This window comes from Centrocercus urophasianus, unplaced genomic scaffold (assembly GCF_019232065.1).
Source record: "Centrocercus urophasianus isolate 14NV4802_14NV808 unplaced genomic scaffold, USGS_Curo_1.0 seq_31, whole genome shotgun sequence".
NCBI classification, from domain to species: domain Eukaryota; kingdom Metazoa; phylum Chordata; class Aves; order Galliformes; family Phasianidae; genus Centrocercus; species Centrocercus urophasianus.
The window spans coordinates 5,072,543-5,092,183 of record NW_024884878.1 but is presented as its reverse complement, the minus strand read 5'-3'; the positions used below and the strand labels follow the sequence as shown (position 1 = coordinate 5,092,183).

Below are 19,641 nucleotides of genomic sequence, written 5' to 3'. Positions count from 1 at the left end.
CACCTTAGATATTTATAGACCTGGATCAGGTCCCCTCTCAGTCTCCTTTTCTCAAGGCTGAACAGACCCAGTTCACTCAGCCTTTCCTCATAGCAGAGATGCTCCAGGCCCTTCACCATCTTCGTGGCCCTCCGCTGGACTCTTTCCAAGAGATCCTTGTCTTTTTTGTACTGGGGAGCCCAGAACTGGACGCAGTACTCCAGATGAGGTCTTACCAGGGCAGAGTAGAGGGGGAGGATCACCTCCTTCGACCTGCTGGCCACGCTCTTTTTAATGCACCCCAGTAAGCCATTGGCCTTTTTGGCCACAAGGGCACACTGCTGGCTCATGGCCAACCTGTCATCCACCAGGACACCCAGGTCCCTCTCCGCAGAGCTCCCCTCCAGCAGGTCATCCCCCAACCTGTACTGGTGCATGGAATTATTCCTCCCCAGATGCAAGACTCTACACTTGCTTTTGTTAAACCTCATCCGGTTTTTTTCTGCCCAGCTCTCCAGCCTATCCAGGTCTTGCTGAATGGCAACACAGCCTTCAGGCGTGTCAGCCAATCCTCCCAACTTCGTATCATCAGCAAACTTGCTGAGGGTGGCCATTATCCCCTCATCAAGGTCACAAACCCACCACTGCTGGTAGTGTTTTGTATAAACTACTATAGCACCAAAAGTTTAGCAGAGAAACCTCAACTGCACAGTGCATCCATTTTTCTCCATTCGATCTAAAATAATAAACACAAGAATAAAATGGCTAGAAGCAGCTGTGAACAGATGACCATAGGCAAAGTGCCAAGTTATTCACAAAAAGAACATCAGCACTGAACTGGACAATGCCCTGAGCAGTCTGCTCTGCACAGCCTTGCTCTGAGCAGGGAATTGCACTTTATGATTTCCATACGGGCATTCATTATCAGTGGTTCTGTAACAGACAACGTGGAAATCTATGGAAATATGGTCTGTGTTCATTTATGACTACCTAGATAACTCAGTTAAGTCTCTTAACCTAAGTTATTTTTTTTCCATGTTAGTTTGATTACAGCAGAGCAATTTCCACACCTGTCACCTCCATCATTCCCACTGTCTGCAGAAACTCTCCCTAGCACTGTTTCAAAAAAAAAAAAAAAAAAAAAAAAAAAATGAAAGCAACTTCAATGAATGACTTTCTTCCTAAGACAGAAATGCTGATTTTCTGTGTTCTTAATCAAGCTCTAGGATGAAACTCATCTAAGCCACAACTTAGATTAAACTTTCTTACAAAGAAAGCTACTTCATGTAACACGCTCCCAATATATTCTTATTTCTAGAATATAGAAGATGAACAGAGGAATAGAAATGATTTCTGCACATGAGTTTCATTGTTTTTTACATAAAAAACATCTGGACCACAGCAAACAAAGACCATATTCAAGAAGTCATGGCTGTCACACCCTCCACACATGGAAAAAAGGAACACATTCCCATTTCTAGAAAAGGGAAAAAAAGATCTGAGGAAACTACAAGCCAATGAGCCTTATGCCTGTGCTTGGGAAGATCATGGAAGAGATTCTCCTGGAAACTGTGTTAAGGGGATGGATGAGCAGATGATCCAGGACAGCCAGCATGGCTTCATCAAGGGCAGATCATGTCTGACAAGTCTTATGGTCTACTATGGAGGAGTGACTGCATTGGTGGACAAAGGGAGGGCAACAACTGTCATCTACCTGACTCCTGCAAGGTCTCTGACAGTCCTGCACCACAACACTCCTGCACCTTACCTCAAAAATGAGATATAGGTGTAATGGGTGGACTATTCAATGGACAAAGAATTTGCTGAATGGCTGCAGTCAAAGTTGCTATTAATTGCTCTCTGTCCAGGAAGAGAGCTGCTGATGAGTGGTTTCCCCCAGGGGTCTGTCTTAGGATCAGCATTCTTCAACATCTTTATCAATGACATCAACAGTAGGATACAGTGTACCCTGTGCAAGTTTGCTGACAACACCACACTGAGTGGCGCAGCTACCACCACAAAAGGAAGGGATGTCATCCAAGGGGACATAGACAGGATTGAAAAGCTAGCACATAAGAACATAATGACATTCAACAAGACCAAGTGCAAGCTGCTGCATTTGGGCCAGAGCAATCAGATGTGTACAGACAGAGATTAACTTACTGACATTAGCCCTGTAAAGAACAACCTAAGGGGACTGATGGACAAAAAGTTGGACATAATCAGAAGCATGCTCATGAAATATGGAAGACCAATAGTATGCTGGGCTGCATCAAGAGTGGAGTGGGAGCATGGAGTGGGAATCACGGGAATCACCTCCCTCTGATCCACCCTCGTGAGGTCCCATCTCTAGTACTGAATCCAGGCCTGGGGCCCCCAGCATAAAAAAGATGTGGAGCTATTGGAGGAGGTGCAAAGAAGGACCACAAAAGATTATCAGAGGACTGGAGAACCTCTCCTATGAAGGAAGGCTGAGTGAATTGGGCTTACTCAGCCTGGAAAATAGAAGGTTCCTGGGAAAGTTCCATTTCAGCCTTCCAGTTTTTTTCCTTTTTTTTTTTTTAATACAATATAGTAGCAATATGACAAGGGGTGAAACTGTTTTAAACTAAAATATAGGGGAGATTCAGGCTATATTGTACAAATACTACTTAGAGGGCAGTGAAGCATTGGAAAAGACTGTCCAAAAGAGCTGTGGATGTCACAGCAATTCTTGGCAATTCTGTGTCGAAGAAACACATAAGCTCATGAGAAGATAAAGTCTGGCTAGCAACAAGCAACACAAAGCTGGAAGTCGAACCTCATCTCTTCCAGGGCTGCTGTTTGCTTCTGCTTTTGTTAAGGGAAAATGCATAAGGGGTTTTTTAGTTCATATACGAGTGGTTGAGTACTAGAAAATCATTCCACACAAACCAGTAGAAGTATTAATTCAAACAATCAACAGGTTTCCCAATTATTGCAAAGTATGTCCAAAATCTGCTGGTTGTTTTCCCTCTTTTTTGAAAATAAAAGTTGAGTTAGAAAGATAAGGATTTAGAAATTCAATTAAATGTTTCACAGCCACAAAAATTTACATTCTAAACTTGGCTAGCACTAATGGTATCTGTAAAAAGCCTACAAGAAATCTGATCTGACTATACATTTCAGATGGGGGAAGAACAGCATATCTACTGCACACATTTCACTCTTTCCTTAACATGGAATTAGCTAGTAAGTACAATACAAATAGATTCTCATTCTGTGCAGAGATGTCTTTTCTTTAACGTTTAAACTTCTTGCTTTCAAAACAAGCTGAGAAACTAGACATGTAGGCTGTCCACCACATAAAACATTTAGAAAAGGAACTTCAACATTCTGTAATTAAAATCACTAATTTATGTTGCCAGAAGCTAAAGATAAAACCAAGTAGCTTTGGACTTTTCCATCTGACTCTTCTTCATCATCTAACTTCATACACCAGAGTAGAAGTCACCTGCAAATCATCTCACATTTGTTTCCAAGTCTAATAAGATGTTGAAAGTACATTTGTTGAAGTCCACAAGTGTATGAGAGAGGAAAAAGTAAACCTACAGTTCTCCTTAAGTTAAATAATCCTTGGATTTAAACACAAATCAAAAACCATCTCTAGTGCCACTTTAGAATAAGGTCATCTGCATCTAGATCTTAACCTCAAAAATGCTTTTTCCCAATTTGTGCATAATGGCACTGCCAGCAATTTGAAAAGCCACCAATGGCTCTTGGGGCTATCTTATTTCTTATTGTGAGTTACTACTTCTCCCACAAAGGAAAAATAATACCTTCAAGGAGGTTACTTTGCCCATTTCTGCAAACGTGTAATACTTGACACTACATGCTCAATTGCATCAAATGAGCTTCTTCACCTCAACAGTTCTTGTGGTTATTTCACAGCTTAACATCTAAAAATCTGTTTCTGTATGTTTTGTACTGGATTTTATGCTCTGGACTAAACACAGAAACAGTATAAATGGTAATCTGTGGTGTAGACTAAAACTAGCTAAAGGCTAAATAGAAATCACTTACAATAGGAAAAGCCAAAGTGGAGAGACGATTAGAAGAAAAAATCTGATAGAACACTCCTAGAAATGAGGCTTCTTCCCAGGTATCTTTACGAGTAGTACCAAAAAAACGTAGAAAAAAAACAAAGGAATGGGCAGCAAAGCTGTACAGAACTTTACTTCTTTACTTTCAGAGAAACAGAACAGGTGTGGAACTGACTCCTGCGGACCTCATCACCGCTCACCATACAAGGTAAACGCCACCACGAATTACTAAAGCCCTGTAATCACAATCACACACTATTACAGCATCACAGCAGTACTAATGAACAGGAAGATAAACTATCCTGGATTGTAGATCTCTTTGCAACTCCTGCTGAAGAACTTCTTCGTTATTTTCAGCAACTTCAACAACTCTATGGAGACTGTTTATACCACAGTCCTGTTCTCAAGAACAGAATCTTAGAATCAAAGACCACGATGAGGATGCTTAGGATATTCTTCTGGAGAGAAGGAATGACAAGATGATTGATCAACTTAACTGGCTGCTTAGCGAAATGCAAGTTTAGTCTTCCCCCAGATTTTGATTTGTTATTGCGCATCACTATACAGCACCATGCATCTCCTTGAAGCACAGGTACATACAATATCTAAAGGAGCTTACTGCTGGGTTACTGAACCCTCAAAATCCACTGCAAGCCACCTCATTTCACTTGGCCACAGTTAACTACTTACGCAAAGTTTTCTCATGAGCCTTGGGAAGAACAGACAAGGTTCCCTCATTACTACACAAGTTTCTCATAATGATTTAAGTAAGAAACAGGTGACATGAAAGAAAAAATAAGCCCTAGTGCTGTCTAAGTATTACCCAGAAAAATGCTCATGCCTGAAGTACTCAACTGCATGAAACACCTAATGCATTCTGAGGTAAACCCCAGTTTAAGGTTGAAAGACATTAGCTAGCACGACTTGCCTCAGAATTTGCTTTAGGTAGGAAAATTAGGAGCATACTGTCAAGGACAACAACAGAGCAATCCCTCTCTGCCCACTCCTTCCTGTCAAGTCTCACTTTAGGTCCACTATCAATGTGCATACAGCTCATTTCCAACTGAAGTGGAAACCTGACCACTTTTTTCTTGTACCACCTCCTATAGATTCTCATTTGTATATGCATACCCTTTTAACTTGCTATCAATTTAGAAACATTCTAACTATAAGATGAAGCAGAGTTTTAGATTCAAATAAAGTGTCCCCACTTTAAATTTGGAGGTGTCTTCTTGCTAATCATCATCTGCTGATCAGCAGTTTTAGGTTGGGTTGTGATCATCTGTCCAAGGCAACAGCATCTCCCAAGACCATCTATAAACCACTGCCTTCACTAGTTTGACTCAAACCATTTGTACTGCTTCATCCAAGTCTTTGGTTCATCATTTCTGAACAGTAATTTTGAGTACACAAGATCAAAGGAAAACTGAACAAAATTGAACTGAGTACAAAATTATTCATCTCCATCCCCTTTTTCCAAAAAAACTTGCATTAAAGTTCACTTATGTTAGAGTTGTGCAACCAGCTAAACCAGGACATTCAGCCCAACCACAGCAGGACAGCAATGAAGACATTTGTTATAGCCTCTCCTAGGAACTGGACTGCTGACAATAAGAAAAAGTACAAATTTTTTTTTTTTTTTTTGGAAATGCATTTTCTTCTGAAGCTTCACCAGAACTGCCACATAACAGCTACATTTCTTCTTGCTGTGTTTCCACAGAAGCACAGAAAAGAGCTCCCAGATCAGTCAATCTTCGTGATAAACAATTTTTTTTTTTTTTTTTAAACTGCAACAACTACTGTATTTAGAAAATCACTGCAAGCAAATGCAACAAAAGAGAACCTTCCTATGGAGACAGATGTTTGCATAGCTCCTTCCTTCTACAGTGGGCAAAAGATGACAGTATTTTATAACTTAAGTTTGAGACAGTAGAAAAAAGTGTTCCTCTCATGTTTCAGCCCAAGAGCTACCACTTAGTTCCAGGAAGAACATACCTCTGAACCCTGTGGGCAGCTCAGAACAAGAGACACTATTTCAGACAAGTGCCAAAAGCACCTTCTTCAACAGCTCTTAACGCTGCTGGACTGGATATGCAGTAAGAGAGCTCAATCATCTGAACTATGTAGTCCTGTTAACAAAATTTGCCTGAAAGTGCTCAAGTGTCATTTACAGTCTGTTATAGCTTACGAGAACAGCTTGAAACATTGACAAGGCTGAGCTTTAATAGATGCTAAGTGAGCCATTTTTAAAGCTACTTCTAAAATGCAGTTATAGCTGTATGATACAGAAATCCTCAAGAGGTCACAGACACAAAGTGAACTCAAGTGCTGCATTTTCAACAGTTAGCACTATTTTAACATTCATACAAAAGGATGTATACTGCATGATTGGTTGGAGAGCAGAAGATTAGCTTGGAGATTAGATTTCATGACTGACTAAAACATCCTGGTGAATTATAAGGCGTTACTTTACCATGCTCTGCCCTCAGGAGAGAAAGAGACTCCTAACAAAAATGCAGAAAGATGCCTCTGAATCTTGGCACACCCACCACACGAGGGAGTCCTTGGCTGCGTTGTTTCAGAGCGACCAAGCAGCAAATGTAAGTGCTGAACAAGCCACCTTTCCAGCCCTCCGTGACACTGTAAGAGCATCCAAGCTCTGACAATTCAAGCAGTAGCAAATACCTTCATGCATTTACTTTCCGTAAGAACAAAAAAAATTAAGGTAACGCGGGCTAAAAAAAAAAAAAACAAACCACAAACAACTAGGATTCTAGTAGGGTGATTTTGCAGAAATCTCAAGACTGTTTTGACTTAGGCTAAGAAGTTCTATTGTGAAATACTGCAGTACAGGAACTTACCCATTAAGAACACAAATATCACACAAAACTGATTAACATTACATATTATTTGCATCAGTATTTGACATGTTAGAACATGTTACTGAAGCTAAGTAAAGCCTAGGAACTGAAATTTTCAACAAAAAATACTTAAGAATTCTGACCGGGTGCTTTTTTTTTTCCCATAACTGAACTTCAGTAATGAAAGTTACACCTTCAGTGCTTCACTCCTTCAAGACAGATTATCTGCTTGCTATCAGGACTGCTTATTTTCTAGTGAATACCATTTTTATGCCAAAGATTCTTAACTACGAATAACTTAGCTTAAATCCATGTTTTCTTCTTGTGTACAAAGCTCAGCACTCACGATTCCCTGAAGTACTGTTAAAACAAGCCAATATCCTATCCTTTTAAACAGTACCAAGTCAAGCTAACAGCAACTCAACACTGGGCATGAGAGGCAGAAGAAAGCCTGAAGCTGTAAACACTGGTGTAAGAAGACTATTAGAAGAAACACCAAGGACAACATTGAAGTCTACATAGAAAGGCTCTCATTTTCTTGGACCTGCACCAGTTTAGACATATTCCAGAAGTTCAATACAGTGGAAATGCTGCATTGCCTGACATGCCAAAGAACAAGCAGTGTGGTTGTTCATGCAAATACCATGTGAAGATCAACCTAAAAACTGCCGTTAGTCACCGCCAACAACATCCTGAAGGCAAGCTAAAGGGGCCACAGGAAAGATCAGAGAGCAGAACACACAGCTACAAGTCCAACTTCAAGAGCACAAGCTTGATGAAAAGTTTCAGAAACAGGAGCATGAAATAGTCCAACGGAATCGTCTTGATTCACAGCTGAAGTCATCAGAATGCTCCACAATACACCAGGCTAATCCTTCTGAGTGACAAGGCCACAGAGCACTGTGTGCCTCAACAACAGCATCACCCAGCCGCTACGTAGCAGCTCCACTTCAACAGTTACTGCATCAGCGCTGTCAAAGGAGCAATTTAAGCCACTGAGAACACCAGCACTATCATGACACTGAATAAGGCTAGGAGCACACACTGATGATGGTGCAAGTTACTCAGCCATAATACTGTAACTAAAATTGTACTTCTCTACTGAGAAGAAGTAACAGATTAAGTACTGAATACCAGCACTACCGTCTTCTCACCATTTTCCTTCAGTAGCAATCTATTCAAGTTTCACAGTCCTTTCGAGTTAGTATTAAAGTCTGAACTGAGTTATAATCAGCTTCTGCAAGATGAGAAAAACTGCAGGAGCCACTAAGCAATTCCTGATACAATAGGAATTTGTACTTGTAGATGGACTGTATTTACTGAACACTCACAGCTCTTACCACTGAGCTGGCAAGCTATGCAGCTACCAAGAAAACACTCGTAACCTGTGATTATTATTAGATTTCCATTTTTGATACTATGTCACCTCTTTTTCAGACATCTGGACCCTCAGCTATTGCTCTGAATCAAAGAAGAAATCAGAATGAATTACTGATTATCAAATACTGATCAACACATTTGACAGTTTATTCTGCCATACAGTACGACAACTATGCCTAACTAAACAGCCATCACCAGAGCTTTAAGTTAACAGACTTTTTTCGGGAACAGATGCAGAAGTTCCACTCTAGCCAGGTTCAACTCTTATCTTCTCGGCCTTACATCTCACACAGTTTTTCCACATGTGAAGAAGGCTGCTATTCAACACTATTCCTACAGACTTTGTTGTTTGTTGATGTCATACTCAAACGCAGAAATGCAGCTCTGGTCCTTCCCACCACAGCAGGCAGAGAAAGTCACAGGTAGGAAGAAACCTTATCAAATAAGCACAGTAAGTCAGAATGGACAGTAATTGAACTTTACAAGCAGATACATTATGTTCAAATAGGAAATCTTGACCCAGAACAGTTTCAAGTAGGGACAAGTGGAAGCCCCTTATTATGTTATGGTGAAAATGTACTAGGTAGCTTGTTAAATTGATTAGCTTTTTAAAAGATAGTTTCACTTTGTTATTCTGCTTGTATTAACACTGTATGCTGGCTTCTTCAGTACGTAATGGAACCACCATGAATCTGCAAAATCTCTGGCTGCATCAAGTTGGTAACAGATAAATACTCTCTGTATTGATACTAGGACCATATAATCCACATTATGTCCTTTCAGACAAAGGGATTCAGGGTGAGCATGACATTAACACCAGTGCCCAAATTGAGCTAGAGTTCACTGAAAAACATCACAACTGCTATAAATACTTGGCACTAATCTCACAGCACAGCTACCCTGGAAGGCAGTGCTGGCCTACAAAAATTTCAAACTGTTCAGGGTCTCTTAACAGACAAGTCTGCACAGGAATTAACATTTATTCCAAGTTACAGTTTAGAATCAGTAGAAAATACCACTACCTACAAGCAGTTAAAGAGGAGTGAACAACCAGTGATAGGACACGTAACAGGCAGCTGGCATGCAGCGGGGGGAAGCAGAGCCCTGCCAGAAGCACACAAGAATATCTCATGTCACTATAGAGGGACACAACTTCCAAGACCCCGTACTTTCATGGGTTTCTTGTACATTATTGCAATCTCTGTCAAGAGTGAGCTTAAGTTTGCTTACAGAGAAGCACAGACGAAGCACATACTGCATTTATCCCAATCACAAAAACCAACTGCTGAATGGAACAGTTTTATGAAGGTGACATAAACAAAAACAGTGTCAATCCTGCAAAGCAGTGAAAAGTGAAGTCAAAACATGAAGAATCAAATGCTACTGAGTAATTTAAGTTAAACAAGTTACATCATCTGCAAGTATGAGTTACTCTCAGGAGTACATGCTATGCAATAAATCATGTGGTTCATAATGGAAAAGCACAGTTAATGCCATTAAGTTATTTCCAGTTAATATCGACCAACAAGCATGCGGAATCAGAGTAAAGTCACCCATAATACACTACACTTGTTTTTAGTACATCCATTAGTACTGCTCATAAGGCTCGTCTGAAAGCTTCTACGGGATTATTCCTGCACTCCAAACAATAGGACAGTACTTCAACCACCAGCTAAGTAGACCTATTTTTCTGTGCTTGTGGGAAGAACATGCAACAGCAAAGTTTAAAGTGATTACTACTGTCCTTCTGCTCCCACACTGGGTCCCGAGGCCTCAATAGGGCCCACAATCTAATAGCAGTAGAGCTTAAAATACAAACTTACATTAAAATTTAAAAGCTAATACTAAGAACAGCTCTTCTTTCTCATCCACCCTTGTAGAAACAAAGAAAACGGAGAAAAAAAAAATCCAGTGCTTCACAGTTATGTAAAAAACTAAGACAAAAAAGAAACTTCAGAAAGAAACTAAGTCACCACATATAAATTGGTCTGCAATCACATTTGTTTTCCATTTGTGCTTTAGTCACTGTCTGTTCTAGGCATCCTGCTTGCAAAATATTTTGCCATGCAATACCTTCTGTCCATACCCCTGTTCCAATCAGTTATTGTCAGGCTGTCAGCAACTACCAAGAACCACTGCCACCAAGTCAGCACACCACAAAACTGCAGCAACTTTCGTCTGGCTTTTCCTCTACCTGACAAAATAGTCACCCACCTCAAGCACACTCAAAACCATGTAAAAATATGTAGCAGGTTAGACTCTCAACACCATACACATTGGGAGTGAAGGCTGAGAAAGCAAAAAGAAGTGGGGAGTTACAGAAAATCAGCAAGCAACTTTTGGGAAGCGGTGAAATAGTAGCCATCTGTTCTTGCGATGCTCCCTCTATGAGGTACCAGCACCACAAAGCAAACACCAGGAATTCCAGCTATTCCATCTTACCATTCTCAATTTTTTTCCTAGAGAGATTTTTATTTTTGTGACAGGGACATCTGAGATTTCCTATCCTTTGAATGAACTAAGCAGCCACTTCAAGTGAACCAAGAGATTATCTTGAAACAAAGAGCTGATGTGTGGGGAAACTAGAGTTCTGCAGTAGCAGCAACCAGAAAGGTTTCCAATAGAACAGCTCCATTCTTCCCCAGAAACCCATGTGAACAGTTTTGCATGGATGCAATACAAAAAAAAAAAAAAAAAAAAATAGAGGTTAGCAAGTTCCACAGGTTCTAGCAATTTGAGTCAAGCAGCCAGGCAGACAAGGCACATTCTACTGCTCACATGGAAGGCAGAAGATCTTTGTATTTATTACCAAAGGACTGCAGTATTAGTCAAGCAAACATAGACTTAACACTCACTAAGATATCAATGTTTCATCCATGCTCTACTCATAGTGGGCTCACCTTAGAGAAAATCCTTCGATTAACAGAATCTAACGCTTGTTTGGTCACATTAAATGCAGCAGTGTGACAAGGTGTCTCCTCTTAGACACAGTACAACCAGAGAGCACTGAACAAGCAGATGCTGATTTAAATTTCTCATAACATCCCAGTGACTGTATACATAAGTAGAGTGAATTATAAACAATGTGATAAGAAATACTACTGCAGATAACACCTAACGTGAAAGCTCAACTTTTGATGCAACACATCCAATTTGCGACTCTGACTGTAACATATCCAATTCCTTTTATGTTTTCCATTTTCAGTTGTGATCAGCCCAGAACCCTTCAAATTTATTACCACAGCACTTCAACAAAAAAAAATATTTTAAAAATGCACAAGATTTTAGTATTAGGAACTGTTTCCATACAAACATTAACTGCAATCATACCGACGTTTTCTAGATATATTTAATTTTTCAGAACTGTAGTTCTAGGCATCTGCTGAGCTATGTGATGCATTTGCTATTTGTACTATCTATAACCAAACGGTAATTAGACAACACTTCCAAATATCTAGGAAATCAGAGTCTGCAGAGAGCAAAATGAAGTATGTTCAGCACTGACCCACAAAGCATGTGATTCTGCACGAAGAAACCTCACCACGAAACTAGATATTTACTGCATGTGAGGCAAGTGAGAAACAGGTTTTTGAAAATCGTGCTTTTGTGAACTTGATAACAGGGCAGCTGGATTGAATAACAATGGTCAACAATAACCTGTAAAAACTGTTTGTCATCTTTAGAAAGCAGGAAGCTTGTCAGCAGAAAGTGATGCAGGAAAATAACTTAAGGAGGGGAACACTTGGCTCCTTCTAGCAAATGGAACAGTCAATTAACCAGGCTTAATTTCAACTACACAAGTCAACAGCTGTGAGTTACTGCTCCAGACTAGATGCATCCTACCTCAGCTTCCAGACAATACAGGCTGGTGTATTGCACCATAAATGTAAGGTCAGTATACACACATTAGTAGCTTAAACATGATATTTTGAAAGAGGGCGAGAAAAACAGATTTGTCAAGTAATATTTCTTTAGAGAAAAGCACGTGAATTTTATAAGCCAATGATTATTACAATAAGAACACTACACATTCTTTGGAGACAAGAAAACTAGGAAATTCTCCCTGATTTATGACATTGATTTCAACCACTCGTATGCCTGAGACTGAATTCCAGAATTTTTATTGTAGGTTACTACTCTTTGGCAAAAGCCTAAAAAAATAAAGGTCTGAAATCAGATATTCTACACTGAGGCAAAACCTAAAAAGTTATCTTCCACACACCCAAACATACATGGCAGTAAAGACAGAGGACATTAAAACTGAATGCCATTTTTGTAAGAATACATTTTTTTGTGATTTTCTCATCTACATTCAAGTTTCAGAAAAGGTAGTACAGCAAACTAAAATTTTTTAACTTCAGTGTTTAAGTGGCAGCTACTACTTCATCTTTTATTTCCTCAACAGCTGCTGAACCAGTTTGTCTTAAGGGAGCAGATACTCTTAACTTTCATAGCACTTCTAGCGTTTTTAATCATTTAATATTACTTATGTGCTATCAAGTAAAAAGTTACATGCTGCACTTAAAAATGCAGAAGAACTAAAAAATACTAAAAGGCTATAAGAATTCGGTCATATTGCTTTGTTGAGACCATGGTCTCTGTACAACTGCAAACACTGTGCTAGTTTTACATTAAGTATGTACATACAACAGCTGCTGTGAAAACAGTGACTCCTGTTTTATGATGTTGGCACATCAGTGGTGGATGCTGGTGGTGTGACACTAAAGGTTGAACCTTCCCACTCACAACCTGTTTTACATTTTACTGCTGTGCAACAGTTGACAGCAGAGGGGCAGTCTGACAGAACAGCATCTGACATACGAGAGTGGATAAAGGTATGGGACTGAATGTCTTCATGTGGAACAAATGGTGCACAATGTCATTTGTAGATGCTTGCTGAAGACCAACCAGTTGATGTGAGCATGGTGAGGAGGTGGGTAGTGTGCTTCAGCAGTGTGAACAATGGGTCACCTCCAGTGCTGCAGATTTCTTCAAAAGCATGGCATGTGGGCTACTGCTCATCAGTGGTGAAAATGCATAGCTAACGGTAGCGACTAGTCTGAAAAATGATGTCTGGTGCCTGAGAATTTGCTCTATCAAACCACATTATTGTACTCATCTGCTGTAGTTCCCATGGAAATAAATGGGAGGTATTTTTGGAGTAACTTACAAACATCCACATTAGTCAAAGGGATCTGTGAGTTAACAATGATCCCTAAATATATGGGCACAATAACTCATTCCAGACAGATTCTTTCATCAGCAAGCTAAGTGAGGCTGATGTCTCATTTGTCAAATGGTGTCTTGTTAATGGCAGTCCCTACATGGAGACTTCATAATCTTTGGTAATATCATGTTTTAATTTCTTTACTTACAGAAAAACAGGTAAGTAGATCAGTTGCCAGGTGGCTTACCTCTTGTTTCAAACACTCTACATGCTTAGCTAATATGACAACACCAACATTTCACAGCACTAAAGAATGGTGACCCAGCATACCAAGTTGTGCATGTGAACTGCATGCTTGAATATGATGAGCAGCAAGCTTCTGCATGCCAGCTTTCTCCTTCACAAGCAAAACCTCTAGATAAAATGGAATACAGAGCAAACTTCATAGTTCATTGTTGTATTAAAAGATACTAGCAGATCACAGCAGGGAGGTATGTTTGATACTGATATTATCTGCCAATGCATAGAGAGAGATTCGCATTTCTTGTTTTCTTTGTTAGTTAATGATTCATTGCTGTGGAAAGCTGTGACAACTGTGTTTGTACTGCTTACCCATTTATAAGTACAAAATTTCTTAGTATTCCTATACTGGAGTTGTCTTATTGGCTTGGAAAACAGATCTCAGTTCCAGCACACAACGTGCCAAGTTTCACTTCCCGAGCAGAGTAAGCATCCAATACTGATGTTGGACCAACCTGCATTAGACAGCTGAAGGCAGAATCAGTGTTTTGCTCCTTCATCAATTCTCACTTGCTGTTCAGTTTGTATGAAAGTGCATTTAGATTTCTATACTTACAAACCTCTCATCAACTTAAGGTACTCACCAAGTATTTTGCACTCGTGGCAGCTCATTTACGATCAACTGTTTAAATACAAGAATTAGAGTAATTCTGAAATCCATGAGAAGACTCTTCCTAATAATCTCTGATCTGAATTGAAGAAACAAATGGAAAATTCGCTCTAAGCATTCTGTATTAAACCTGAAGGTGAATGAGAACAGTGTTCTCAACCAAGCATCCACTAACACAAGATTATCTTACTATACTGCTTAAATCAGAAGTACTTCTTCCTATGCAGGTTAGAAATACAGTTTCTCATCTGTAACAAACAACTTTTGGAACAAGACTAATGTCACGTTTATGCTCACAGCTAAGTATATTCTTCCAAGCAGAGGAGCTGCCCTCAGATAAAGGCAAATATGATCCCTCTTTCTCCAAACAGATCCAAACAACTGTCTTCAGCTCATTTAGCCCTCAACTGCAGATTACATTTAAATTAAAGGTCCTTCATGCCACTTTGCGCTACACAAAAGGCATCAGGCTTTCAAACAAAGCCTGCAATTAAGTTTCCCTGTTCTATTCCCAGGCAAAGAGTCATCTGATACTAAGTAGCAACACTGTGAGCTTCTAGCACAGAAAGCATCAAAGCCATCACTTAAGAAAGGATTATTTGCACATCCACCTGTAAGACCCAAAGGCTCATTTCTGTTAGACTGCAGCAGCCTCACAATTGGGACAAGCACTAATCCCTAAGCAACTTTAATGAAGAATGCTAAACGTGAACTCCCAACTGCAAGATGGATAAACAGCTTGAAAGACCATCCCATAAAAAGGTGAAATACCACCTATATCCTTCTACTTTGAGAACAAAAAGTCAGGGAACTAAGAAAAGGAGCGTTTTGTTTGGAGGAACTGAAGTCAGTACCCACAGAGAAGATCAGTTTGCTTTTTGCACCAATGAGCCTTCAGCTGAAGATGGAAAGGTGTCTCATCAGCTCACCTTTCTTTGTCATCAGCTCTGTTTCTTTGACATCCCAAGGACTTCTGGTGATCACCATAGTGAAGAGTCTGGCGCGCAGTTTGATAGCAAAGTCAAATAAGTAGGACTGAAAGTAATTTCTGTAACTTGACCCATAACACTAGAATCTCTAATTTAATAATTATGCTACACTGACTTAAGAGCAAGTCATCTGCTATGGATTAGTGCTGATCATTAAGATCCAAAGGGTAGAAAGACTATCCTAATTCAAACGCACAAAATCTAGTTAGACTGTCTAGCAAGAAAGCAAGTGCAGGGCTCTGAGCAGCCTCTCAGCTTGATCCATTTTGTGCCACTGAATGGTACCTGCCTTAGGAAGGCTCAATTGTCAAATGCCAACTGAAAAGGATCACCATGAGTACAAAGCCTAGTGAATTCACCAACATGGATCCACTCTTGCAGTTTTTTTTAAAAAGCCAGGCTCTTCAGGAAGAGCCTTCTTTGTGGGAAATTTACTTCCATATTTGTATGTATATAAACTATGTGTAATGTAGTCAGCAGAAGAAAAACATGACTTCAACAAAATCCCAGTTTTGCCATCTTCGAAATACAACATATCTCTAGGCCAAGAACACTTATTTCAAGAAGTTTGAGAATCTACCTCATGACAAAGAAGTGTATCTTATCAACAAAACCATCTATGGTTAGGAACACTGTGGAATTACCTACATTCAAGAGTAGCTAAAGCCAAGAACACCCCTTTATTTCACAACTCATTCTCATACCACAACTTTTTGGATCCTGTTACAAGTGTTATCTCCAATGTGTAACAAACAATTACAAAAAGCATTCTCAAAAAGCAATGGGAGTTATTTAGAAGTAATATAAGTGTCATACGAATATTTTCACTCACTGCATGTTAGCAGACTATGAGGATTGCAGATTAAAAGTATTTTGTGATATCCAGAGGCCTGTAGCTACAGCCAGTCTTCAGTACTGTCTGAGCAGCACACTAGACAAAACATAGGAGAACTTCACCTTAGCTCGCTCCACTCATCCCTGGCAGATACAAGTGTAAGTGAACTAAACACTAAGGAGTATTCACACCCCACGTTTCATGGTGTTGGTTTTTTTTTTTTTTGAGGGGGGGGGGTTGTTTTTGCTTTTTAATGCTTTAATGGAATTATATTATTACAATATTATTATATTATTTTATAGGGCCCAGGACAAATTCTTCTTACTGCAGCACAGGCAAGGCAAAAAGTTGTTTGCTGTCGGAGCCCCGCTTAAGCATCACCTTTCCACCAGCAACACAACTTTTACCCATACCAATGGGGGAAAAGCTGGAGAATTTCTATATTGCTAAAAGAGGAAGTAGACAATAAGGACAAGAAGAAACCTTTCATTCGTGCCAAAGACAAGTCCTAGTGTCAGTGTCAGAGCTGCCAGGTTTTAGCCTTGGTCACCACAAGTCATGTACGCATTTGGGGAACACATCTCCAAGCACACCCAAGGTATCAACATGCACACGAAAGAACTGATTGAAGCTACACACAACCTTTATCACCTAAAGCCTCTTCCTACCACTGCTGCCCTGGGAACACTCAGTCACAAGTCACATGTGGGGGAAATGTTAATGCTCCGCCACTATCTTCCAGTAGAGATAGTTTCAGTCACCCAAACCAAATAAGGAATAGCTTTAAGCACAATATACTCTAGAGCTGCATCTAAGAAGTTCAGGTATGTTTTTGAAAGCTAGGTATTGGACAGCTCTGCAAAAAAAAAAAAAAAGCCAGAAAATAGAGTGCCAAAGTCAATTTTTCTCAACAAAAATAATTAAATGTCAACATAAACCGTACATCAATGTTTTTTAATTTGACAGAGCTTGGAGTTCACAAATGGAAATGAGACAAACTGAACACTGCCAATGATCCTTTCATTTGGTTATTAAAGTGCAGGCATCCATCTGGTAGTTCTTTCAAAATTAAACAACTGGTCTAAACGCATGCACTCTGAGCACCAGCTGTTGGTAAAATGAAATACTAATCGACAGCATCACTGTGCTCTTCATGTTTGCATATTCTAAGACTGCACATGTCAATTCAAGAGCATACCCTAAAGAAATTGGTTTAAATGCTGCAACACAAAAGCTAAATTAATTAGTCCACTCTTCTCCCAAGGTAGAAGGTTAAATCCCTACATCTTTCAAAAAAGAAGTTTTGAATCAGCTATAGCTACCAGGCACAACTCTAATAATAGAGCAGAATAATTATATAAGGCTTACTTGAGTTTTTATGTGCTTTCCAGTATCACAGAAAGGTTTGGGCTGGAAGGGACATTTAAGACCACCTAGTTCCAACCCCCTACTACAGGCAAGGATACTTTCCCCTAAATCAGGTTGCTCACAGCCCCATCCAGCCTGGCCTCGAAGGCAGCCAGGGAATGGATATTCACAACCTTTTTGAGCAACCTGTTCCAGTGCCTCACCACCCTCACAGTAAAGAATTTCCATTATCTAGTCTCAATCTGCTCTCTTCCAATTTAAAGCCATTATCTAAAAAACTTCATTCCAAAGAATCAGAAAGCACAGAAGATTTTAAAGCAATTATAGTACTCACATACAAAACTGGATGAAATACAAGCATTTATTTTTTCTGTTTGGAATCTAGATGATAGACTAGATCCTTCAGACCAACAATGTCTGCATTGGTTTTCCTGAATTTATTCCGCAAATGAATAGAATTACAAGCCATCATCTGACAGCGCAGATTATGGGAAAGTGAAAAGATGAAACCAACATACCTGTTATTTTGTCCCTGACAAGCTTGCAAGACTCTATCTCACCAATGCTGCCAAACAAACTCTTCAGCTCTTCTTGTGTCATGCTCTGTGGAAGGTAGTTGACTATTAGATTAGTCTTGCTGTCTTCAGTGTTTCCAGAATCAATCGGTGAAGAGCAATTGTTTATAGTGTTTGAACCATGGGCTGTGTTATTGCAAGTTGGTCCATTAGACAGTTGTGTTTCCATGGCAGCAATTACCTGCTAAAAACATAGAAAATAAGAAACATCAAAATTCGTATTTTACACTCTCACAGAGAATCCAGACAAGAATCTATAAGAACCGCTACTATGCACAAGTGGCGCTGTCACAGCCAGATAATGCTTCCACATGCAAAAGCACTACTGAAGATTTTTAAGTGCTGCCCTGATTAACAGTTTCAAACCTACAGGCAAATTAAGTCATCATTAAAATCAAGACGTACAATACCAAAAGCTTAGTCCCATCCTGCAATTCATTAAGGGCATCACAGACTTCCTAGTACAGAAATAACCAAGAACTGTCCTTTTTCAAGAGCCATCGATGCTATCAACTTGCAAGTGACAAGTGAGGTATGTAGTCCTTAATGTATTTGTTTTGTTTTGAATTATTTGGAGGTGTTGTTTTCAAGATAGGTGGGTATATAACTGTATATTGACCCTACGTCTAAGAGCACTAGAAAGATTAATAATTTGAAGGAAATTCCTAGAGATGTAAATGAATGTGCTGAAATGGAAAACAAACTCTCCTTTGTAACTTCTACATCATTATTCTGCCACCACAGGCTGGAAGTAGGTTTCCAAATCTGTTCTGACTAAGTTGATAACTTAGGGTTCTCACTACTCCTTTCCTCTGTCCCCTAAAAACAGTTGTTTGATACTTTAATTCAATCTACTTTTAATTATCAAATAATTGAGCAATTGCTACTTTAGAAACTCTGTATTCCACCTCCAAGTGACTAGTTGCTGTGATAGGCAGAAATGATCCACAAAGACTTTCTGCCTCTCTGACAATCATCCACTATTCATAGTTGGTAAAGAGCATGTTTTTTAAGTGGCAGTCTAATAAAGAAGGCTTAGGTAGCCTACTGAGGACAGCTGTCAGCAGAAAACTCTATAGAAGTTATCTGTTAACAGATCATTTAACAAAGAAGCAACACTCATGACATTTCACTGAACATTCAGTAATCACTGAAATCCAATATAATACTAAGATTTCTAGGAGGAGTTCTGACACAGGAAAACATTTTGCAAAGTTGTAGAGTAGCATGAGGTTGGAATTTGTCCTAACTCTCTTCTAAGCAGTATTATCCAATCAGTGCATACCTAAAGACCTGGCTAGGTCAGGGAAGGCAAATCTTAGTTCAGTGGAAGTATCAAAGGAGATGACGAGTGTCTGAATGAATTTCAGACATTCCCAAGAAGATATTTCTGTTCTGCATACAAGCGTATTTTCCAAGAAGTTACTTCAGCACACAGAAAGAAAAGGAAGATCCATCTATTCAGAACATTTAACGTAGAAACACATTCTTTTTCCTAAGGAGCTACCACTGGACC

At 39.5% G+C, this 19,641-nt stretch overlaps 1 protein-coding gene across 6 annotated transcripts in view; it reads right to left on the bottom strand.

Annotated features, from left to right (window-relative positions):
- The window catches only part of ELAVL2 (ELAV like RNA binding protein 2), a 48,079-nt gene that overhangs the window by 27,403 nt on the left and 1,035 nt on the right, over positions 1-19,641 (bottom strand). For 4 of the 6 annotated variants that reach the window (XM_042829465.1, XM_042829461.1, XM_042829463.1 and 1 more), the window contains exon 2: positions 18,069-18,309. In XM_042829465.1, the coding sequence (XP_042685399.1) occupies positions 18,069-18,309 (241 nt within the window). The remainder of the gene's footprint in view (positions 1-18,068; positions 18,310-19,641) is intronic. The other 2 variants (XM_042829460.1, XM_042829462.1) reach the window with 1 other exon arrangement.